Here is a 26,275-nt window from a genome sequence, read left to right as displayed (position 1 = left end):
AGGAAACATTATGATATCCCAAACGGAAGGGGAGCACAAGGTCAGATGCCTGAGTGAAGTGACTGCTGACCTTTACCTGGTTAACTTTTAACTGGTAGATAGTGAGTTGAAGCCAGAGCACCTGAGCACATACCGGCCTACAAATTTATTTAATAAATGTATTTACTTCTTCTCACAGTGAAAAAGCATAATTCCTTTAAAAGACTTAAAATTGCAGGACTCTTATTTCTGAGGTGTAATTGAGGCTCTTTGTCAAAAGTGACAGGATGGCGTACGTTCTTGAGCTGACACTGTAATTCAGTGTGCATTGTAGTAACAGTACTTTAGGTGGAAAGATGTTAACATGCAGGAGGATTGACACTTAATATGACCCTTTGGTCCCTTTGACATTAACCATGTGCCACTGGGTTTAAGATGGGCACTGGCCATTAAATAATGCCATGTATTCTAATGCCATATAATGGAAAAGTAGGTAGTGTAATTGGTAGATGTAATGGTCAGTCCGGGAAATTTTTGTCCCTGAGCAATGGAACTTAAAGATATTATCCACTGTAAAGTTTGTTCTATTTCTCATTTTTGGGGATGAAACAACACTAGCTAGAAGAAGAACAGAATTTCCATCTGCTTGAATCAGAAATTTACTCACTTTAAGCAGAAAATTACTGATCAGGAGTATTTTGTTTAAGGTATCTTTGCATATCCCAAAGAGATTACCTCAGTAGAGGTAAAGGATTAAGTTGAAATCTATTGCTTTGTCTAAAGGTAGTTTTCCTGAAGGTGTCTGTTTTTCTCTTTCCACCCAGGATGTGCATTTGCCACAGGTGGTAATTATCTTCTCCAATCTGTTTCCACTTGTGTGGAGGAGGGGTCCTCCATCCTCTCCCCATCACCACTTCAACAGTTCTCAACCTATTTATATAAATAACTGTGTATACATGGCACTTATTAAATTTGATACCTTTTAATTATAACAAAGCTGATTCAAATAGTAATGCTACATGACAAGGATTGCTTTTACTTGATTATAAGATGGGGAATTTCAAATACGGTGAAGTTTAAGGGTACCAAGAAGATTTTACCACTGCCATTATTGCTTTGATAGTTTCTATTAAAGCAGTATTCCCAGAGGGTACAAAATATATTCCCCAAGTGTATTCCATAGACATTAGCACGTCTAGGTGTTCCTTAGAAAAAATTAAGTAAGCAAATAGTGTGGGAGAAACTGTAATAATTTTCCTAGCTCTGAAGTCTTCTTTGTCTGAAATTAATACTCTAGCTTTCTTTTGATTAGTGTTAGCCTGGTTTATCTATATCTGTCCCTTTGCTTTACCTATCAGAGTCTTTATATTTAAAGTATATTTCTTGTAGACAACATATAGTTGGGCCCTTTATTATTATCATTAGTCACTCTGACAATCTCTATCTTTTAATTGGTACATTCAGACCATTCATATTTAGAGTGATAATTGATATATTTGAATTAATATCAACCAGGTTTGTAACTGTTTTCTATTTGTTACCAGAGGCTTCGTCCTTCTCTGTTTTTTTTTCCACCTTATTTTTTTTATTGTAGTAAAAAAAGAAAACAAAAATTTCTATCATAACCATTTCTAAGTATATAATACAGTAGTGTTAACTATGTGCACATTGTTTTGCAACAGATCTTGCAAAACAACTTTTCGTCTTGTAAAACTGAAACTCATTACCCATCCAACAAGTTTTCAGTTTTTCACTGTTGAATATGATGTTAGCTATAGGTTTTTCACATATGGCCTTTATTATGTTGACATAATTTCCTTCTATTACTAGTTTCTTGAGTGTTTTTTATCATGAAAGGTTATTGAATTTTGTCAAATGCTTTTCCTGCATCAATTGAGATGATCATGTGAATTCCCTCAGTTTTTATTTGTCCAAAAAGTCTTTATTTCTACTTCACTTTCTAAGGAAAATTTTGCTGGATATAAAATTCTAGTTTTGTAGTTTCTTTCTTCTCTCAACATTTTCAGTGTTTTACTCTACTGTCTTCTTGCTTGATGGTTTCTGATTAGAAGTCCAATGAAATTCTTAACCTTGTTGCTCCATTGGTAAGGTGTTTTTTTTTCCCCTCTGACTTTAAGATTTTCTCTTTGCCTTTAGTTTTCTACAGTTTTTACATACTCTGCCTAGGCTTATTATTTTTGGAATTTATCTGGCTTAGTTTTCTCTGAGTTTTCTGAATCTGTGGTTTGGCGTCTATTGTTAATTTTGGAACGTTCAACATCATTATTACTTTAAATATTTCTTCTGCCCTCTTGTCGTTCTTCCCCTTCTGATATTCTAGTTACTCATGTGTTACATGTTTTGAAATTTTCCTATAGTTCTGGGATGTTCTGTACGTTTCATTCATTTTTCTCATTACATTTCAGTTTGGGAAGTTTATATTGACCTATCTTCAAACTCACTGATTCTTTCCTTGGTCATGCTGAGTCTTCTGATGATCCCATCAAATGCATTCTTCATGTCTGTTATGATTTCTAGCATTTCCTTTTAATTCTTTCTTAGAATTTCTCTCTGCTTACATTACACATTTGTTCTTGAATGTTGTCTACTTTTTCCATTAGAGTCCTTAACATATTAATCATAGGTATTTTAAGTTCCCTGTCAGACAATTCCAACATCTGTTTCATATTCCAACATCTTATTATGGTTCCAATGCTAGCTTTGTCTTTTCGGACTATGTTTTTCTTTCCTTTGGTCATGCCTTGTAATTTTTTTGTTGAATGTTGGATATGTTGAATTCGTAATAGGAATTCAAATTATTAGGCCTCTAATATGAAGATTTATGTTAATCTGGCTGGGATTTCAGCATTGTTTAGTGTTTGTTGTAGCTATTGGTGCTAGCAGCTTCAAATTTCCCTAGTGTCCTTGTTTTTATCTCCGTCTTGGTGTTAAGCTTTCCTTAATACTCTTTCTCAGAGAGACTGTGTGTCTTGAAGCTGTTTCAGGTATACTTCAGTATTATCATACTGGAGCCCTGTCGTGGGGGTGTTAGGTATGGTGGAGGGGGAATGTTCTATAATCGTTCAGTTAAATCTCAGTCTTTGATTCAGCCTGTGTCTCTGTCCCATGACCTTCACACGTTTTCCTGCTTGTAGAGCTACCCCCCCTCACCACCTTAGATGAGACAAGAAGGCTAGAGGAGGACGAAGTCAGAGAGTACCTTTTTGCCACAGCTCTTTAAAAGGCTCTAGTAAAGTCTTTTACCTTGGAGAGTCAGGCCTTTGTTATTGAGAAGGCTCTGGATATATTTCACAAGGATTACTCTTCTTCCCTTGCCCTCACCAAGAGGGGATATTTTTTGGTTCTCCACTATGAGAACCTGGTCAGGTTCTTGGAAATAAAGACCATGAAAGAGTGGGACCCCCCCCCCCTCAAGACTGGCCTTCAGGAATTTCTCACTCTCAAGCTAGTCCACAGTCCGCCTCCAGCAAGTCATCAAAAGTACCACTTAAAGTATGCCTACCTGTTCATGGCTCCATTGGTTTCTGCATCAGATAAGCAGATCTTGACTGTGACTGTCTCTCTATTTCTGTTTCTTTTTCTCAATCTACGTCTGAATATACTGGGAATTGCAGGTATTCATGGGACGTGTTGTATATTTTTGTTTTCCTGTGGCTCGAAGAATAATGTATGTAGTAAATGCTCAGTAGTTATTTTCTTAGTATTTCAAAGGTATAGAAACAGATGTTTAGAAAAATATATTTGATCACATAGCTTGCCTCCCTTCTCCATTAGTACTCCATCACCTTAGAGGGGATGCATCCGTAATATATGAACACTGGCTCCAGATTGCCTGGCATGTTCTACTACTTATTAGCTCAGTGATCTTGGTTATGTTATTTAACTTCTCTCTATCTTATCCTGCCTGTTTTGTATAATGAGGGCAAAAGTATTTCCTTCTTGAGAGGGTCCAGAAGTTAAGTGAGTCTAAACGTATTATAAAAGCATTTAGAATACTGCCAGGTATGTATGTTGTAAGGACTCAATAACTGTTAGCAATTAACAGTAAGAACAATATCATGATTCTTATTCAGTAAAATCTTTATGTCTTTGTGTGACATGGAACATTGTTTATTATTTGGCCACAGCCTTTCTCATTAAACCTCATCAGCCATTATCCCCCCACAATAGTAAACTTCTAATGGCTCCCTAAGCATGTTAAGAAAGAATCTATTCATTCTTTGTCTTTTCCAAGCATGCTGCTTGCTGCCTTGGCCTAGAATATCTTTTTCCTTTATCTCCACTTGGCAAAGCCCTATCCATCCATCCAGTTTCATCTTTAACGATACGTTCCATAAAACAGTGACTGATTCTTCCAGGCAGCCTTCATGCTTCTCTTCCAGGGTTCTTATTGCACGTGAATATCTGTGATAGCTGAATACTAATGTATTACTATTGGTTGCTTTTTTTAGGCAGTGATAGTAGAGACCCTGTCTCTTTATTACTATTACTAGCTTGGTGCTTGGCACATAGTTATTCAATAAATATTTATTGAATGAATGTAAATGAAATGACTCTGAAGCAGAGATTGGCCCAATTCACATAAAAGTCTTCTGTCAGGGCATAGCACTGATACATCACTACCCTTCCCCACTGACTTGATTCTTCTGTTATCTGTGCTCTCATGAAAGTGGCTCCATCACCTTCTGTTACTGTTAGTCATTTTCATGTCTGTCTTCCCCACTAGACTGAGAGCAGCTCGGTCTTACTCATTTTTTTCAGATGCCAAGGGAGGGTCTCGTACAGCAATAACTATTTGTTGGACACATTATTTCAGTGTTGCATGGTGGAAGGAGAGGGTGAGAGAAAGGAACAATAAAAGTTTGAAGGAATAAACGGCAAGGGGGTTATACAAGTAATTAGGAAGGAGAAAAAAAGTGATGTTTTAAGTAGGTTCAAGTAAATAAAAAGTATGAGAACTTATTTTTTGTTCTGTTGGTTAAAAATGTCAAAGTCCTCAGCATTAAAAAGGGATTGAAGAGTGAATTTAAAGGGTCAAATAATTGGATAACAAAATTTTGGGGAGTGAAATTTCTTTCTCTTTTTTTGTCTCAGTAAAAATGATATGGTAATCCTACGAATATAGAAATCCTGATTACTATTGAAAGATAGAAATGAAAAAACACAAAATTGATATATTCCTTTATTTTTTTCTGTTTGGTGACATAGCGAAGCATGATCTTCTGGCTATCTGTTTTGCTCTGATAGCCTTGGAATGTAATCTCAGTAGAGTGCATAATATAAATCATTTCAGGGGACTTTGTAGAATTTCATGAACAGTGATAGTGATGATAATGAATATGTGCTCTTCTGACAGGTACAATAAAATACAGATAATCTTTTGGTTTTGGGGTTTTTTTTTAAAACTATTGAGTATCATGTGTGGCAGCCAGGAATAATAATATCTTTTATATAAACTCTCATAATATCTATAATTTTACTTGAAGAGTCAGCTTGATACATGAATTTAATTGGGCTGGAGAGCAATATGAAATATTTTCACTGAGAAGTGATTAGGTTGAATTTACACTGATGATGACTATGAAAGAAGCAAGCTTTTCTTTTCATGTTTTTGCTATAGTTTTGCTGAACTTCATTTGTGATGTTAGAAAGTATTAACACAATCTCACTTACTCAATTTGAAACAAATAGTAAAATAACTACTGTACTAAAAGACATTTAAGAAATCTTTATTTGGAACTCTGAGGAATTTTTCTTTTCATAATGACATCTCAGATATCCAAATATTTGTGAAATGAATGGATTACTATTATTCTTTTAAGCCGCCCAAATCTAAAACAGTCACTATCCCAGAAAGACTGAATATTTCCTGTTGTATAAAATCTTTCTTAAAGGTAATATGATTTATTTTAAGTGACCCTTGTTTAGGCACTTAGCTTAGTCTCCTTAGGCTTTTCTAACTTCATTTGATCATTAATCTAGTAAGTCCAGCAACACCAAAAACTGTCTTTTCTACTCTGTTTCTTGCTTATCCTTCAGTACAAAAGCTATTTGCTGAAAATAATGTCTTCTCTGGGTGTTGTCTGTACTTCCTTTTATTTTCCCTCCATTGCCTATCCAGTACTTCTTATTTCATTATTATGTTTTTAGAAACAAAATAAAAAATATTAATATGATAATATTTAGCATTTACTTTGAAAAAGAAGTGTGAAGAAGGACAGATCTGAATAAAATGATATTTTGATTAACTCAAGTTTTGCTTCCAGGAAATACCAGGTATCTGAATATTGCAATAGTGAAGAGTCAGCTATAATTCTTCTACTCTCTTATTGTTCTAAGATTGGTAACAGCTTAAGCCACACTAACTAGTTCAACGTGAGCTTGCCAAATCATGTCAAGATTTCAAAGTGAAAATGGACCTTTTGGAAAGTACATATTTCTGAATAAGGGGAAATATATTCTTAAACTGTCGCCAGTATTTATATGGGTTTTCCAGTTTGATCAGAAGTGGTCGTAAGTACTTTTTACTGTAACTTCAGTTTCGAGCTTTGGTATTTTCCCTGTTTTCTCTTTTCTTCAAATTCTCTGAACTCAAAGGCAATTTTTGCCTGTGATATTCTAAGACATTCAAGAACAAGAGATAATTTGGTTGATAGCAAAGTATTTGGGATCACAAAGTTCTTAACGTGGGTGTGTTACAAGAGTGCTGCTTAAAATACATGAAAAATAGTCATCTACTTCCATGAGCCACCTTTGAGTAAATGGATTTAGGTATAAGAGGGCTAGTTAGGAGGAGAACTTTTTCTTTGCATGCTAACAATGTGTTGCTGTGCTATGCTTTTAAAAATGTATTTTACTTCATTTAATCCTTTTAAGATATTGCGTGAGAGCTACTGCTGCTCCTATTGCATAGTCATCATGACAGTTAACATTTGTTGAGCACTTATTATATGCCATGCGCTGTTGTAAAAGCTTGACATGTACTGTCTCAGTTATAAACCTTATCAGGAGGTATCATCTTATCTCTATAAGGTGCTGAATTTCTGCAGACATTAAACAATTTGCCCAAGTAGCCCGGCTATTTTAGGGATCATTCTTGAGGAGATGATCAAACTCAGGCCTATCTGATTCCTAAGCCTGCAATCTTTCCTCTATGCTGTTGCTTCTCTTTTTATAACATATCTATGCTTATTTAAAAATTAATACCACTTTAAATGATTTAGTAATTTAATAGCTTATATTTTCCCCCAAGTCTTCAAAGTGCCATGTTTGTGTTTTTCATGGCATGGCACCATATACCCCAACGTGCACATGTATTCCATTTTTAAAAGTTGAATAGGTCAATATGTTTCTTCCAAAGGCTGCTTTGTATTTATAGCAGTCATGCAAGGAGTGTTCCACCACCCTCCTGTAGACCTCCGCATGGCTTTTAAAGATGCTCTTGTGATTGGGAGTGTCAATTCAGCCCCTCTTGAATCTCACAGATAAACCTGTCGACTCAGGTGTCAATTACACAGCAGACTGTGACGAAGACAATTTGGGAGGTTGATGTCTAATGAGTTCTATGCAGCCTTCATGGCACATTTTTGCTACCAAGGTCAAGAGGGTCTGAGATGTTGACAGTGATAATTTAACCCTGAGCTGAACCACTATTAAATTTTCTATTTGGAGGCAGAGAAGTTCAGACTTTCTATTTTCCATCTCCATGTCACCTCTGTACTGGATTTTTTCCTGTTAGTGACCCACATCTTCTTGTGACATTATGCATTTTCTCTTACTGTAAGAAAGAGAAGAGAGAATCTTACTCTGTGATAATGCCAAAACCCAAGTGTGTATGCTTCTTACTTGCACACTATTCTGCTAGGACTTGGGAAAGATCCAGTTCGGCGATATGCTTGTCATATGTATTTATACATACAAACTTGTTCTGCTGGTAATGTGCCAGCCTCTGACCATTTGCTGTGTGTGTTTGTGTGTGTGTGTATTTTTCCCATTTTTGCCTAAAGTTTCCTGTAATTGTATATGTACTACCTCTGGTCACTTCACACTCTAGAAATTAAAGTGAGTGAGCATTGCATACTAAACAATGCTGTTTTCAATAGATCTTTCTTTCTTTGTAAGTCACAGATAATTATTATTCACAGAAGGTGGCTCAAGAATCATTAGACTGACAGAAAGTAGAAATTTGGTAACTGGAGTTGTTAAATAACCTTATTTTCTCAGATAGATGTGTTTTGAGTTGGTTGATATCAAATGAACCTTTGTAAGCTACAGGGCCTTCTACTGTTAAAACAAGGAACATTTTCTCCATTAGACTGACTTTCTAAACAATATTCTTAATTTGGATCTCATAAAGAGAACTTGTAAGTCACCAGCACTTGGACTTAGCAGGTAGTCTGTTGTCTTGATGCTTGGCCAACTTTTCCTCCATCTGTGAGCCAGCTGAAGTATGCCACCTCTTTTATGAGACCTCCCCGAACTCACTCAGGCACAATAGATGCGTTGGTCTCTGTTTTCTCCTTATGTAGGATGCATATGTCTAACGAGAGCCCTTTCGAGTATGATCTTGCAATTGGTAAACGCCCACTTCCAGAGTTATCATATTATTCAGTCTAAAGAGCAGCAGTCCTTTCATTATCCAGTGCCTGCCACGATGCTAGGCATATGGTAGATGCCCTCTGAATACGTGATGAGGGATGGATGGGTGGGTGCATGAATGTATGGGTGGACCTACTCCATAAAGCTCGTCTTTAAATAACGTAATGATTCCTGGTAGTAAACTTCTGAACCAAGTCGATAATGCAATACCACAAACTGTGAAGCCAGATTGTCTCTGTTTGAACCCCAGCTCTGCCAAATCAAGCTTCTGTACCTTGGGCAAGGTACTTAACCCCTCTGTCACTCAGTTTCTTATTCTGTAAAATGGATAATAATAATATCTCAGGTGTAATATGAGGATTTAATGTGACGACACAGAGAAAGCTCTTGGAACAGCGCCTGGCACATAGTAAGCTGCTTTTATAATGTTTCTGTTCTTATCATATAACCTGTAAAGACAAAGTAAAATTGCAACGTGCTAGGACAACAGACACCCAGAAAAATCTGTTTTGGGGAAGCAGAGACGAATGGAAATTTCATTACTCTTGACAAAGATCACATGGTCTTGTGCTGTGAAAGGATGTCTTTGTTCATGCCTTCTTTGTTAGGAGTGGGGCGGGAATAGAAAGCTGAGATCTCACCGATGCTGCTAATGGAGCCTCCTGGTTTCATCTGCTGGGACATCTCAGCGTCATAAAGCCATTGTTGGACTCGTCTGATTTAGGTGAATACTTGTGAGAGGGAAACAAGAATTAGGGTAACTATAGAATACTTGTTCAAACCAGGAAGGGGGTGCTGTTATTTTTCCACTGAAACAGTGGGCATAGACAGAATAGTTTCAGGCAAACCAGAATTACTTCCAAGAATTACTTACAAAACCAGAAGCACAGTATACACTTTCAATATGTATGTGGTCTAACTGGCGTAAGAACCTTTCTAGGACATTCTGCCTTTGATAGGCATCTTTACTTTGAAAGTCCTTTCAGAAGAAGATAAATGGATCATTTATTCCAACTTCATTTAGTTTCATTTGTTGGTACATTAAACTACAATTGAGTTTAGGTCTCAGCTACTATCCCCAATCTCAGTGTCGGCTGGCTGGATCTGGGGGAAGGCCAATTCCTTTTCTCTATCATGAATTGGAAGGCAATGGAAGCAAAGGAGTATGACATGAATTAAGAGCTTAACTTGCCTTTAATCTGAATTTTTAACCAATGATGAATTCCCTGAATTGAATTCCATTTTTTAAACAGCGAATTGTAACCAGTAGAGTTCAGTTAACCCAGGTCCTTTGATTGGCGAAGGAGAAAAATGAAACCTTTCCAAATTAGGGGTTTTCTTTGGTGGTTCACCTTCTTGGTATCAGAACCAGATTAGAACTCAGGTTTCTGTGACTGAATCCAGTGCTTTATTCAGCACCCTGGTTCAATCATCAAAGAATTTTGCGTCTAAATAAATTAAATAACCCTCTATGTCCTTTACTGCTGAAGATTTCTACAAAGAAAAAAGTACAAAATTAGGGAATTATTTACATCTGGCTTTATCCTCTTGTGAGAGCATTTGGATTTGAGAGCCAGTGGCACCCTGCCAGTGACAAATGGAGGCACAGAGATTGCCTTCCCATCATCCGCTACCTTTTATGGTGTCGAGGGATTGCTTGCTCTCCTTTGTGACCCAGCTGCAAAGCAGCTGTTGCTGGGGCTCCTGCTTTTCCACTCTCACAGCGCAGCTTTCCTGACTATCCCCATGGGGTTTAAACTTCTGCAGCACGAGTGTCAGCCCTGAGCTCTGTGAGCCAAGGCCAGCTCTGTGGGGACCAATCAGCATAGCCACTTTCCAGGCTGTTGCTAAGCAGTTTGGGCTGGAGTGATCCAGCAAATTCTCATGACAAGCAAGAAGCACCCATTTGCACAAACAGGCAAGAAAATGGTTGGAGTTGTTGCTAATAGCTAAGATTCAGGGGCTTTCCAATGGCACTGATTCCCTAAATGGTGATCACATGGACCACTTTATCCATCTAAAGTTTCCTGTTGGAAACTATTTTCTACGAACTTGTGGTGCCATCTTATGGACCACAGAAGGCTGATAAAAATTGTGCCTTCTTTTTTTCCCCTTGTATAGAGGAGGTGTTGACAACAGTGCCAGGGGTGACATTCTGGGTATCACTGGGGCCTCATGATGTAATCAGATTTACCCACTGAAACCTACGCCCTCATTAAGGCAACAGGACTTCCCAGTGAGAGCATGCGTTTATTTTGAGTGTTTGCTTTTCCAAGATATTTAACGTTTTCATGCATTTATGACCACCTACTATGCATCTGGCCCTTAGCGAATTGTTGACTAAACAATTCCCCTAAAGTGGTTTACGATTAGAAGAGATTACAAGTGGTAATTAGAGTACATATGGTAAGTGTCACAACAAAAGCAGGAATCAAGTGCTGTTAGGGCACCCAGGAGGAAAAGACACAGTTTAAAGAATTCTGGACTGGTTTAAATTTGGCCATGACCATAATTGGAAAGTTACCTAAGAACTCTAGAAATGGAATTTTGAGGTTTTCTCTTCTAATTTTCAATTAAACTAAGGGGGAAAAAAAGCCCTCCGCATTAATTTTTATGCCCAGTTGTGATTTATGTTTTGACTCTCTGTTTTCTTTTTCGAAACACTCAATATGTCTCATTCCCTTCTGCTGACATGGTCACTTTCCCTCCCCTTCAGAGCCAGACTATTGACTGAGGGTATCCATTTCCTCGCTCCACTCCCCAAATTCCCCCCCACTCCCCAAATTCCCCCCCACTCCTTCTGGCTTTAAGACCTATTATGCCATAGAAATACACCTTACTGAACTTACCAATGATCTCTGTGTCATTAAATCCACTGGATATTTTCAACAATTGACATAATTGACTACTTCTATCTTCTTGAAATACTCTTTTACCTTACCTCAGGCCTCTTGAGTCAGCCTAACAACCCACATCTTTGACAGCTCAGATGTCTCAAAGGTACCTCAATCTCTACAGTTCTCAAAACTGAGCTCATGATCTTCCCCCCTTAATCTGGTCTTTCTTTTTCTATTATTTACCAGCTTTGTCTCAGTTTCAGAATCAGAAACCTAGAGGTCATCTTTGTGACCTCTATCTCACACCCCATCCCTCTCCTATCCATCATGTAATCCTATCTGTATTACCTAAATATCCCTTCTGTCAGTCCACTAATCTTCATCTCCATTATCAGCCCCATCACTCTCTTTTAAAAGCCTGGATTAATCTGCCTGCATCCCTTCTGTTCCCATTACAACCGTTATCCACACAACCCTCTGAGCGATATTGACAAAGCAGATAAGGACAAATTCCTTCACATAATCTATTCGCCAGGCAGGCTCTGCCCCTCCGACCTATTCGCATGGCCCACCTCTACTCCTTCTCTCTGTCTCCCTCACCCTGGGCTCATGCAGTGTTTTTGCTACAGAAATTTTACCTTTGCTGTGTCTCTACTTAAGATACTTTTGTCTACCCTTCAACTAGATCATACAACTAGTTAATCATACACAGCTCTCAGATTGTTAGAGCAAGCAGGAGTTCTTTTGGAAACCTTTCCTGAATACTTCAACTAGTTCTAAGTGAAATGTACAGCCCTTATTTGTGTTGTACTCCTAACAGCTACAGTTTTGGACTCTTCAGGAGGGCAAGGGTTATGTCCTTATTCACCATTTTCATCCTAGCGCTTAACACAGTTCCCAATAAATATTTGTTGGATTAAGGAAATCAATGAATAAATTTAATGAACTGCTAAAAGTTCATTGTTTTAATTACAAACAGATATTTTTCTATTTAATTTGTGAGTCAAAGATAAATTCTGTGTATTATTCTGAAGTCTAAAAATAGCTGATTTTGATATTTTAAAATGATTTACATAATTTTAAAGTACATTTTAGGATACATTTATCTGCAATTTAATTATACATTTGATCCAAACAAAATTTCTACTTACTTCACTGCAACTTCCTTAGACATTTTAATAAAATATCTGAATTCTCTTCTCATAAATCGATATTATGGATGGAGAAGAGTTGTGGTAAGATGTTGGCTTTAACTTGACTTTGACTTTAGTACAGCAATGCAATGTAACAGCCTAAGCAATTTGCCCAGATGGGGCTTAAGATGTGGTTGTAGCCTATCAAATTAATTACCTTCCACTGAAATGTTATTACAGTGTGTGTGGATGACCTCTTTAAGCTTGAAGGGAAAATATACAAGTGAACAGATGTAGAAAGGAAGTAAAAACTTGTTATATAACAAGAAATCTGAATAAGTTAAACACCTTCAGTTATAGAATGTTTCAGAAATTAGCTATTTGTATTTATACCTTAAAATCTAACTTTTAACTCCTAATGTCAAAGCTGTGTAGAAAGCAACATAGAATTTAATTTTTATTAATCAAATACTTTAAATATTTATGGAAAGCAAGCTACTTATTTTAAATAGTTATTTAAAATCCTTTTCTTCTCTTTTATTGAAAACATGATTGAAATAGAAGAGTTCTTTGGTTTTGTTTTTGCCCTTTTTTTGCTTTCCTCTTGGCATTCTTCCAAGTTTTCTTTTACTTTCTTCTCAGGGAAGGTACTAGATATCTGGTGTTCTTGCCAAGGCTTGGTCTGTGACCTCCTTTCTGGCCAGTCTTTCTAAATTAGTCCTCCATACTCTCCTGCCCTAGCATTTCAATCAAACAGAACATACCCAATCCATCAGTCACCTATCTGCGAGATATTCCGAATCTAACCACATCTCACTGTTTCCACTTCTTTCACCCTAGTCTTAGCCATGGAGTATTAATAACCTCCTACGTGGTCTCCCTGTTTTCTGTGCCCCCTACAGTCAGTTTTCCAGCCAAGATCTCCAGTGTTTTTGTAAAAATACGTGAGATCATGTTGTACCTCTATTTAAAATCCTCTGTCGTGTTCCTTCCTAGTCAAAAGAAATTCCAGGGCTTGCCTCAGCAGCATGTACACTAAAATTGAAATGACACAGAAAGGATTAGCATGGCCCCCACGCAAGGATGACACACATTGATGAAGTGTTCCATATTTTGTGCAGTTCCCAGAGGCTGTTTGATGCTTTGCTGGTTAACACCAAGGAAATGATATGAGTCAAAGCAACATGTGACATCCGATGTTGAAACTGTGATTTTTTTTACTACCAAAAAAGAAAAATTAATTCCAAACTCCTTACCGTGCCTACTTTGCTCTACACAGTCTGGTCGCTCCTGTCTCTCACACTCATTTCCTGTGATTCTTTGCAGCATTTACTCCCCTGCTGCCATATTGGTTTTCTTGTTAGTCCCTAAAATTCCAAACATGCCAGATCTTTGCATGGTTCACTCACTCCCTTTACTGAGGTCACTTCTCCAGTGTTACCAGAGGCCTTTCTTGACCACTTTATCAGACATCATCCCACCCCAGTGTGTGTTGCTCTCTTCCCTTAGCCTGTGTTATTTTTTTTTTTTGTACCAACTACTTCAGACAGACAGTGTCACCTGCTCGTGTGTGAACTATCATTTCACCACCAGAATGTGAACTGCAAAAGGGCAGGAACTTCGTCTTGATTACCAGGATCTGGAATACAGCCTGTTACATAGCAGGAGCTTAATCCATTTCTGTGGAGTGAAAGTCACATCTCTGAAGCATTCTCTTTCCCTTTTCAGTGGACTAAGTTGTTCTGTGTTCTCAGGACACTTAGTTTGACACTAACACAGCACTATTTTTTAACAGTCTAATCTAGAAGTGTACTTCCCTCCCTGTCAGTCTTGAAATACCAAAGGACCAACCCTCTCATTCACCTTTGAAATCCTGCAGTAAAATGAGCCAGTGATACAGGTAGTGCTAGCCTCCTTTTTAAAATATTCTTTTTGTTTTTTAAATGTAATTAAGACATAAACAGAAACTTACAACCTGCTTGTTTCATTTAGCAACAGATCATGGAAATCTCTTATAGTTTCAATAATTTCTACAAGATCATTTTAGTAGATACATAATATTTCACTGAAATGACATTTGGTTAACCAAGTCTATGCTGGTAGACACTGAATTTGTATAAACAGTACTGCAGTGAAAATAAATAGCTACCTCTCGGTATTTACAGATATTTCCTTAGGACAAATGCCTAGAGATAGAACTGTTTGGCCAAGATATACCTATGACTTAAGAGCTTTGATACATATCAAATTGCTCCCAGGAAGATCTTATTATCTTTTACTATGTTTTAGCTGTGTGTTAGCTGAGTGCTGGTTTTTATGAACCCTCAGGAATACTGAGTTCTATAATATTGGGGCAACTTCACTGATAGATGATTAATAACATCTCAGTGTATTAATTTACATTTTAGGTAAACTGAATATTGAGTAAGTTTAATATGTTTTTACAGGGATATCGAACATTATTTTTTGGTATTTGCGAACTGCTTATTTGTGCCTATTGCTCATGTAACATGTCTGACATTCGAGCCAGAGCCCCAGCTGCATGCGGATGATCCGCTTTAACTTCTTTGAGGGAAATTCAGTCTACTGCAGTCTTTCATCCCACTTGGTCCGCCGCTTCCTTTCAGCCAGTTTTGTGGCCTCCTCCCCTTTCAAAAGTTCACCTAAGTCTGGGAGGCTTAACGGTGTTCAAAAAGCTGGGAAGGAGGCTGCCCTGGGCAGCTTGGTCTGAGCAGATTTCTTCACCTTGAAGTCTGATGGCTCTGCAGCAGGACGCAGGACGGGTTTCGGAGAAGCTTTGCTCAGGTTGGGAGCTGTGGTTCTGGGGTCCAGCCTTGCTCTAGGTGTACCCCAGAGCCATGCCTCCCTGCTGAGGTCTCAACACCTACTCTGGATGCAGCCCCTGGACACTGAGAGGGCACTCCCTGTCACCACTAGCTGCCCTCAATGTCATTTGACATGCCTTTTCCGTGAGCTTAGGCTTATGACAGTATACTCCAGGTATCTTTCAGGCAGCTTCTGCTTTGGGACGTTTAGGAAAAGAGATCAGGAAAAGGCCTGACATTTATAGAAAGTGAAACTTGAGGGACATTTCAGGGAGGAGAAACACAAACTATTATCAGTAAGCTATTTAGCCACATTCATTTTTGTTTATGGTAGCCTTATTCTGTTATATTTTAAAGCTTTCCAGAAGAAATGCTATTCTGTCCCTAAAAAAAAGAATGTCATGGTCAAGTTTTAGGCCCCTGATGATTTGATGGGAAATATTTTAGTAGTATGGAGATAAAGTATTTCATCATGAAAGTTACCACTGCCCCTGTCCCTTCACTTTGCCTCTAAGGTTATCTCTGGCTGATTATTTATAATGACTTGGAGGGACTTTAGAACTAAATGGTTTGATGTAAATCATCTTGGTTAGTAAGAATTAGTTCAACTGTTAGATTTTTTTTTAATGATATTTTTCTTGTGATGAGGAAAACCTTTTTTATCCTGAAGACACTTCACATACAAACACTGTGATGTTAAGATAGACCATGAAACAACACTTCTTCTATTTGTAAATGGTGGCCTTCACAAATTAATTTTTCAAGGCTATTTGATTGCTTTTCCTTTTGCACTCATTAAACTATAATGCAGCTGTAAACAACACATTTACCAAACTACATATAAGCTTTTGGACCCGTTTTATTGGCTGCTTCCCTTTCTTATTTCTTATCTGTGTAGATACACTCTTGAATGTGAAATGAAGATGTGATTTTCATTGGTTGTGAAAAATGACTGACATTCACCATTGTCAGACTTTCCCCCAAAGTAGACACTATGTATGGGAGTGACTGCTGGATACACAATTGCAGAAGGAGACTCTTTACACTAAACTTACAGCAGCCTCTAAATATGAGTAGGGCCACTTAAAGGAAAACCTCTGGTTTGTTCTTTATATTATTCTAACTGGTGTTCCTACCAATGCTGAAGACACAGGTAGTCCCTTATTAGGATATAAATATTTGGTTGAGAATCAGGCTAGTTCTGAGGAACACTTTTTATAGTTTTATAGACCTTGGTTCATGTGACAGTTTCCAGAAGTAAAGTGTAGAAATCACTGCTTTATTCATAGCTCTGTAGTTTACTGAAAACATGTAACCATGTGAACTAAATAAGGAGTAACTATATGCTATTAAGTTGTATACAAGAAAATAGTGGTAGCCTGTTCATTTGTTGACTGGTAATTATATTTATAGAACACTTGGATGGCTATAGATGAAAAAGTAAAGCCTTATGGGAGTAATCTAGTTTAGAGGACAAGATTAATGCACTAATTATATTTTATATATTTATATATATATTTATAACGCAATGCAACAATGCAAAGTCTTGATGTTTTCAGGTCATTCAATAAAATAGCAGTTCTGAGCTGTGGCATCAAAACACACTGTGTGTAGGGTGGTAGATATAATGAGTGATTTGTTACCAAAAATAAGTACAAAATTTGGTATATGGTTAGCTTTTAAAAATAAGACAATTCAAGATGAAGCCATTAATAGTATAAAATTTTCTCATGTTTAATATTACCGAGTGCTTCCTTGAGTAGGAGCTCCAGGTTTGGGGTGTGTGTGTGTGTGTGTGTGTGTGTGTGTGTGTGTGTGTGTGTAAATATATAAGTATCTATTTTTATATTTCTTCACTTTGTAGTTGGAAAAAACGTTGATCAGCCCTCAGAAGAGAAACTGTTTGCCTTGTATACCCGCTCAGGTGGGCACCTCTTTCTGAACAGGGGCAGTAGCATCCAGTTTAATTAGAAAACAAAATAAATGTGCTGAAAACTAATCTTATGCTGTGGAACAGGCTATCTAAACTTTACTGAATATTTATCTTACATGTGTATGTTTTATTACTGCCAGTCAGAAGACGACCTGACCAAGCCTAGTCCTGATTGAGGATGCTTTTTTTCATGAGTTTAAATGATATTAATCTTGAATCTGTGTTTTTAACACTCAGTAGAGTGCTACAAATATTATACAAATATAAGGATAAGTATATTGATAATCTCAAATCCCTAACCCCTAGTTACTCATGCAGCCCTTGCCAGGAATATGTCTCTGCACTGGTTCCATTCAGTTCTCCTCTTTTCTCATCTTTCTAGCTCTTTCCCTTCATCCCATAGTCATTTATGCTTCTTCAGATCCAACCAGTTAATTCTTCATATCAGCACTAATATGCTAACTGCAGACAATGCCTAATCTAGAATTGTTCAAAGTTCTGATGGTAAAATTTCTAAAGTATTTGTCAAGTATTCCTATAGGTCTGTTTGATATTGACTTTCTAATCTTTTGCACTGTCAGTTGCTCTTTGCTTCCGCATACTGGGTTTTTGCTGTTTTAACTGACTCCTGCGTGAATACACCAAATTGTTATATACAAACTGTAAATACTTTCTGAGAATTACAGTTTGCAAATTTGAAATTCTACTTGCCAACCACCTTAGTTTATAATGAAAGCCCTTGGTCTAGTATTGTAGGGTTCAAGTTGTGTGACTCCAGTGTGATAGTAATGACTCTAAAAAAATAATCATATAAGCACAATTAAAAGGAAAGGGAAATTACTGGGAGTTGGAGCCATCACAGAGGGCTTTATAAAAAAGTGGGATTTCAACCAAGGCTTGAAGCATAAAATATATATGAATGAATGAAAAAAAAAAAAAAGAATAACATTACAGACCAGAAGAAATAATTAAGGAAGAACATAGGAGCTTCAGTTAAGGTACATAAGGAAATTGGCCTGATAAGGTACAGGAATTTATCCAAGAAGATTTGAACTAGATTGTGAAATATTTTGAAAATTAGACTGGTTATTAAAATGAGTGGAAACAGGGTGCTATTAAAATATTTTTGAGCAATGGCATAACATGAAAACAGTTCTGTTTAAGTATTATTAAGCTGGTAAAATGAAGTTCAGTGAGTCAGGAAATCTGAAATCTACTGTAGCATTCAAGATGTGAGCCGGAGGCTTCCCTGGTGGTGCAGTGGTTAAGAATCCACCTGCCAATGCAGGGGACACGGGTTCGAGCCCTGGTCCAGGAAGACCCCACATGCCGCGGAGCAACTAAGACCCTGTGCCAAAGCTACTGAGCCTGCGCTCTAGAGCCCACGAGCCACAACTACTGAGCCTGCGTGCCACAACTACTGAAGCCCGTGCGCCTAGAGCCAGTGCTCCGCAACAAGAGAAGCCACCTCAATGAGAAGCCCCCGCACCGCAACAGAGTAGCCCCCGCTCACCGCAACTAAAGAAAGCCTGCGTGCAGCCACGAAGACCCAAAAATAAAATAAATAAATTTATTTTTTAAAAAAAAGAATATTTTAAAAAAGATGTAAGCCGTAAGAGCCTTTTATTTGGGGAAGGGGGAAGTATTGCGAATGAGAGACATTTTATAGGAAAATCGTGAAATTTAGTTTCTACCATGACATAAAATTCTGCAAAGGATTTTTAAATTTTGGTAATTAGGAACCAGACAGTGGCATTCAAGGTGGAAAGAATAAAATTTTTTTGAGGAGATAGATGGAAGAAAAATCAAGGAATGTCAGAGCTCTCTATGCCAGGTCCGAAGCTAGTTATTTCCCTTTGACTTATGATTTTAGCAACCCCTCAAAATTGGTATTATGTTCATTTTTCCAAATGAGGAAGAAGAGACTAAGAGTCACACAGCTAAATAAGTAGAGGCAGCAAGATTCAAACACAGGCTAGTCTGGCTCTGGGCCGGTTCTCTCAATGAGAATTGAAGAAATTCATTGTTAGCCCTCAGTGCTCTATGACTGATCCCCTTGCTTATTGGGTTATTTGTTTGCTATGTGCCTCCTGCAACTAGGACTTGCAAGCGAGCAGTCTGTGTTGTTCAGTTATATGGTTATATCCCCAGTACTTGCAACAGCGCAAGGCATTCGATACAAGTTTTTTAACCTACAAAAACAAGTGAACACGCAAATAAGTCATAGACCTGGCAGCGGAAACCGAGCGTCTCCACTCACATTTCCCTTATTTGTCACAGCTGACCACAGCCCCTTTTTCTTGGTTTTCTCAACCACCACCTGTGTCCAAACATCCCAACCAATATACAAAATGAGTAACGATGCTTGATGTGAGAAGTTCACATAACCAGAGGCTACTCGGTAACGCTTGCTTGTAGAAAATGCTGACATAATCTAAAAGACTCCAAGAAAAACCTGCTGAGCCATGATGTTTTTCTTCTCCACTTTCTTAACTGCTACCCCTCTATAACAATAATAGTGAAAAGAGCCTGATTAAACATAGTGTGACCTCCTTACCACCCTTCCTAGGACCCAGTGATGTGTGTGTTTGGTTGGCTTATGCATCTGCTTGAATTAATTTTTTTTTAATGCATTTTAAAATTTTATTTACTTATTTATTTTTGGCTGTGTTCGGTCTTCGTTTCTGTGCGAGGTCTTTCTCCAGTTACGGTGAGCGGGGGCCACTCTTCATCACGGTGCGCGGGCCTCTCACTGTCGCGACCTCTCTTGTTGCGGAGCACAGGCTCCAGACGCGCAGGCTCAGTAGTTGTGGCTCACAGGCCTAGTTGCTCCGCGGCATGTGGGATCTTCCCAGACCAGGGCTCGAACCCTTGTGCCCTGCATTGGCAGGCAGACTCTCAACCACTGCGCCACCAGGGAAGCCCCTTGAATTAATTTTATATAGTGTCCTGAGAATTTTATTTTCCTCATAATTTGGCACTTGACCAAATAGTGGTCAAAGTAGAAAAATGGGTCTTTGCATGATGGTTTGATACTTCCCCCAAAAAAGAATGTTCTGGCCTTTGATGTATTTGTTTTGTATCTAGGAGGTGGTGGGACTCACTGTCTTTAGTAACCTGAGACTACTGGCCTTTGAGTTCTGATTTATTTTTTAAAGCTATATACTATTGCTTTGCCAGTGCTTTTCTACACATAAGAATTTTACTACGCTGTTTACTGTGACATTGATAAATGAGCCACTTTCTTCTCTTCTGTCCGTAAAACTTAAGTGGAAGAAAGTTCACAGACCCTTTTATATTTTTGCATATAACATTTGTACAGGCTCTTTACCAATGATAGTTTTCATTTTGCATCTTTCTTTTATCATCTTCTGCAAGTTCTTTGTACATTATTTTCCAGTGGTGATTTAAAGGCTAAGCATGTGTTTTGAGGCTGTGTATATAATAAAACATATTCTTTGTCATTCAGAACTCTGCATTCTATTGCATACTATATATGTATATATATATATATATATATTTACATATAAATAATAGTTAACATTTATTATAAACTCAGAATATGCCTATGTACTGTAATAGCTACTTCATGTGTATCCTTTCAGATAATTCAGTAATCTTATGAAATAGATTTTATTATCCTCATTAAAAAATAATAGACTTTATTTTTAGAGCAGTTTTAGGTTTACAAAAAAAATATTGAGCAGAAGTTACAGAAATGGCATATACTCTCCCACCCTCCTATACAGCTTCTCTGGTTGTATCAACTTGAGCTCATGTTGTACATGTTGCAATTAATAAGCCAATACTGATACATTATTATTAATTAAAGGCCATAGTTTACATAAGGGTTCACTCTTTGTGTTGTATATTTTATGGGTTTTGAAAAATGTATAATGACATGTATCTGCCATTACAGTATCATGCAGAATAGTTTCATTGCCCTAAAAATCCTCTGTTCTCCACCTGCCCTCTTTTTTGTAACAGAGAAAATTATAACTAGGAGATGAAATTATTTTCCAAGGTTCACGTAGCTACATAAGTGTGAGAGCTGCTCGGCCTCCTGGCATCTGTGCTCTTAACTGCATGATCATTTAGTGAATCCTAACTGGGTAAGATTCTTGCTAATTCTTACTAACTTCATCAAAGTGTGATATGTGTAGCAAGTATTTTGCTTGTGCTTGCCTTTGAACTTAAAGTGCTGTGAGAAATATCGCAGGAGATTTTAAATTTTTAATTATTGGAAATTTGACAAGCCTTGTGAATTAAAGAGGAGTTATTGACTGGAGTAGCATTAGTAAAATGAAAGAGGGCAACAGAGTGAATTTTTTAAATGAACGAATAAAAAGGAGAAGTCGTATGGAGCAATGAGTCAAAGTTGCATGAAATGTAGAATATTAGCTTAACCATACACCTCTATCTTTGGAAGAATTATCTCCTTAAAAGTGATTTTAAAAATATATGTGAAGGGGAAAGAACAACATCACCTGAAGTTTATGTGGTAGATAGCGTTTAAATTAGAAGGAACAGACAGATAAGATTGTTTCTCTTGACTCTAGACCCACAGCTTCTGGATACCACCCTGTGCCTTGCTTCCATCCAGTTAGCATAGATCTTCATTTTAACCTTGCAGGATGAGACAGAACTGTTTTAGGAAAGGTCTTCTTTGGGCTGTTCTCCTACCTTGAAGTCACCCCTTTTTGTTACTCTGGAGTCAATTTTGGTGCAGAAGCTGTAGCACAACAAAGAATGTCTAGTTTTAGAATCTGCCTGGATTATGATATTATTTCATGAAAAATCAGTTTATTGCATATAAGCCTTTGCCCCTACTTTTTGCTCATTTTTTTTTCTGAGGATTACAGTAATGTTTACTTAAAATTGTAGCTAGGGAGAAGATCTAGCTTTAGATTAAATCCTGATTTAGCAGTATTGTAGTCCTGAATGACAGCAGCAAGGATAAGCAGTAGTTGCTTGAGAGTCAACAAATTGTGACTTAGTTTCTTCCTATATAAAGTGAACGTTAAAAATAAATAAATAAATAAAATAAAGTGAACATCAAGACAAAATCATCTCAAAGCTAAAATAGTCATCATTCCTTATAAGGAAGAATGAATAAATGAATGAAGAGAAACAGATCAAAGGGAGAAAATAAAATAGAAAATGAAAATATGTTTCCCACCATTCCTGAAAACTCTCTTATCCTTTTGGTTTCCGTGAAACCATTTTTTCCCTTTTTTCTCTTGCTCTCCTGGTCTCTTCTCTTTGACGTCTTTAATGAACTCACTCTCACTGTCTCTTCTAATCTTGATGTTTCCCAGGATTCTGACCTCAGTCTTCTCTCTCAACATATTCTCTTTGATCATCCTCGTTTAGATAGAAACAAAACACTGTTTTTTGATGATGATTACTAAGTAGACATTAGTCTACTTCATTTGGGCCCAGGAGGTGAAGAATCCCCTCATGATCCGCTGCTGAATCATCCATTTTCTCTGTTTTTCAAGGGTCGTAAGAGTGAGGCTGAAAAATTCTTCTTGAAGGCTATTGAGCTGGACCCCACCAAAGGAAACTGTTACATGCATTATGGTGAGTGGTTGATAGTTTTTTTTCCATGTCCCCTATGTTTACAATGAATGTTGATATGAGATTTAGGTTGTGCTGGCAAAGAACATTTTGAGAGGACATTGACTTTGCTGTTGTAGATGTAGCCTCATGCTATAGTCTTGCCTTCTTGTTCAAAGCAGTCACGTTAACAAGGGCTATGCCTTATGTTTACTTTTAGTAATTTTCATAGGACTTCAGTGGGGCAAGGTATTTTCACAGTTGTTGTTTTTTTATTTTTCAAGTTCAGTTTGGAGTTTAAATGAGGTCTCGTCAGAAAATCATCTTGCTCCTTGCCTGATGCATGGTATATAATTAAAATATTAGCTCTCTTTTCATTCTAAATGATAATGTATTGCTCACTGAATGTATCATTTTGAAGTTTTAGAGGCTTACATTTTGGCCTCAGAGTCTTGCTTTCTGGAAGATATGGAGTTACCCCAGCCTGTACTCTAAATGCCTGAGATTGGGGTCAAGGATAAAAACTATGAAGGCTGTAAAGGATGTGTCTCTCACTCGGTTTATCTCAATCAGTCTGGAATGAAGTTACATAACAACTCTGTCACACTCCATGCTGTCATTAGTAGTGAGTCATGTGTTCAGTGAGGCGAAGTATATAGCTGGTTTGGTGTTGGTTAAGATGTGCTGATTTCTACCATATTTGCATTTGGACTGGCTTTCAAGGAGCCTAAAAGCATTTATTTTTGCTGATCCCTTGGAAAATAAAAACAAATTTTTGACCACTGTTGGCTTTGATGTGTTTGTTTTATCACGTAGTAAACTTAAAGATGGATGGAAATGAAAAATCCTGGGAAAATAAAGCTAATATGCTTGTATAATATTAAATTTCTTCTTCCATTTCCCAACTAGTAAAAATAAATCAGTGACAGGCTATGAGTGTGGAAAATGGAAATAAAAAAATGGAGGCGGGGCTTCCCTGGTGGCGCAGTGGTTGAGAATCCGCCTGCCAAAGCAGGGGACACGGGTTCGAGCCCTGGTCCGGGAGGATCCCACATGCCGCGGAGCAACTAAGCCCGTGCGCCACAACTACTGAGCCTGCGCTCTAGAGCCCGTGAGCCACAACTACTGAGCCCACGTGCTGCAACTACTGAAGCCTACGCGCCTAGAGCCCGTGCTCCGCACCAAGAGAAGCCACTGCAATGAGAAGCCCGCGCACCGCAACTAGAGAAAGCCCGCGTGCAGCAACAAAGACCCAACACAGCCAAAAATAAATAAATAAAATAAATAAAATTAAAAAAAAAAAAAAATGGAGGATACACTTAACCAACCACCGGTCCATTTGTTTGTATTGTATGTATATGTTTATAAACCTAGGGTTGTGATACTTTATCTTTCCAGCATAACATAGCATGTAATTTCACACAACTTATTGCATCACCACTCCTGATTTTGTTTCACAATGCAGTTTTATTGCCATGTTAAAATAGTAGTCAACTAATTTAAGTTTGCTGCAGAATTTAGTTTACTTCTTCAGGTTTTCTTATATGAAGTATTTTAAATTAGGATTTTCTCATGCATATTATTTTGGGTGCCCCTACTGAGCTAAAGTAATTCCCTGATTATTTTCTATGAGTGCTAAAGGACCTCTGGTCATTTTATGAAATAGGATTTTTTTATCCTGTCTTGGTGCTTGCATTTTCTGTACCTCAAACTAATCCTACTTACTGCATCTTCTAAGCTTGTTTCCCATAATTTTATTATATGCTTTAGATTTTTCACATTCAATTCCTTTAAACTTCATCATTGCTTCATCTGAAATGCCACTGAAAAAAGTCACTATTTATTAATTTTAAGAGATAGCCCCCTTATTTATTATTCTGACTTGTCTGTCTTTACCCACTTCTATCTTTTTATTTATTATTGTTTTTTATATTACAGTATTCTCCTGAAAATAAATTTTTTTCCAGTGGTAGTAATAGGGAGTATTACTCCAATGAGAAATTTTGGGATTTAGTTTTAACAGAAAGTGAAACAAATTCTTTATTGTGTATGTTATTTGGAAAACAGTGATAGATGTTCTGTAAATGCATGTGTAAAACTGATTCTTCTTAGTACTCTTGGGTTATTTTAATTTTTTGGCATATACCTATTATTAGAAGTACATTTATTTTCTAAGGGAGGAATGAGTGCATAATTCAATATATTTTTATGAAATAGTTTCAATATTTTTTCCCCACTCTGGAGTAGGAAATGGAAAGGACTGAAGATGAGGCATCAAAAAGTAGTAGTTAAGGCAAAATAACCTACAAACAGACAGGAAGCCCATAGCTGAGGGCCTCATATTCCTATCTCACTGTGCTCAGATTATTTAAAAATGTACATTTAAAGGAATACTAATGATTTTTATTTGGAAAAAGTCTGCTTCAAATGACTAAAATTTAGAACTGAAAAGTTCTTTTAAAATTATCTAATATAACCCCTGTTGTACAAATAAATAGATTGAAACCAGGAGAGATGAAGTTGATTTGCCCAAGTTAGCTGTAAGTAACTAAATTTTGGGTCCCTTGATAACCATCATTGCTTTTTCTTCTATAATATGTATTCCATTTCTTTCACAACATTGTAGATAGAGAGACAGACAAGTAGGTAGATAGGTGGCTGGGTAGGTAGATAGATATTTTTGATTAGTCAGCCCTTCTGTGCAGTTTTAGAATGTCAAATTCATATAAATCATGACTTAGTTTAAAATTCTTAAGGAAGGGTTTTTATTAATTTTAATATGTATAAGATGCAAAGCACTGTTGTATTTTCAGAAAGTGAGTCTGTGCTATGTAGGCAATAAATAGGATGATGTCATTTTTAGAAGGTGATGTGGTGGGCAGTAGGGTACTTCTTTTTTTTTTTTTTTTAAACATCTTTATTGAAGTATAATTGCTTTACAATGGTGTGTTAGTTTCTGCTTTATAACAAAGTGAATCAGTTATACATATACATATGTTCCCATATCTCTTCCCTCTTGCATCTCCCTCCCTCCCACCCTCCCTACCCCACCCCTCTAGGTGGTCACAAAGCACCGAGCTGATCTCCCTGTGCTATGTGGCTGCTTCCCACTAGCTATCTATTTTACATTTGGTAGTGTATATATGTCCATGACAGTCTCTCACCCTGTCACATCTCACCCCTCCCCCTCCCCATATCCTCAAGTCCATTCTCTAGTAGGTCTGTGTCTTTATTCCCGTCTTGCCACTAGGTTCTTCATGACCTTTTTTTTTTTTTTTTCCTTAGATTCCATATATATGTGTTAGCATACTGTATTTCTTTTTCTCTTTCTGACTTACTTCACTCTGTATGACAGACTCTAACTCCATCCACTTCATTACAAATACCTCC

The 26,275-nt window shown here is 37.3% G+C and overlaps 1 protein-coding gene and 1 pseudogene across 2 annotated transcripts in view; both read left to right on the top strand.

The window, feature by feature from the left end:
* Positions 1 to 26,275, top strand: part of TMTC2 (transmembrane O-mannosyltransferase targeting cadherins 2) — a 409,124-nt gene that overhangs the window by 302,670 nt on the left and 80,179 nt on the right. For both annotated transcript variants that reach the window (XM_061205503.1, XM_061205504.1), the window contains exon 9: positions 22,828 to 22,909. In XM_061205503.1, the coding sequence (XP_061061486.1) occupies positions 22,828 to 22,909 (82 nt within the window). The remainder of the gene's footprint in view (positions 1 to 22,827; positions 22,910 to 26,275) is intronic.
* On the top strand, positions 13,584 to 13,684 carry LOC133101802 (U6 spliceosomal RNA; annotated as a pseudogene).

Source organism: Eubalaena glacialis, chromosome 11 (assembly GCF_028564815.1).
Source record: "Eubalaena glacialis isolate mEubGla1 chromosome 11, mEubGla1.1.hap2.+ XY, whole genome shotgun sequence".
NCBI classification, from domain to species: domain Eukaryota; kingdom Metazoa; phylum Chordata; class Mammalia; order Artiodactyla; family Balaenidae; genus Eubalaena; species Eubalaena glacialis.
This window is presented reverse-complemented; position numbering and strand designations above follow the sequence as displayed.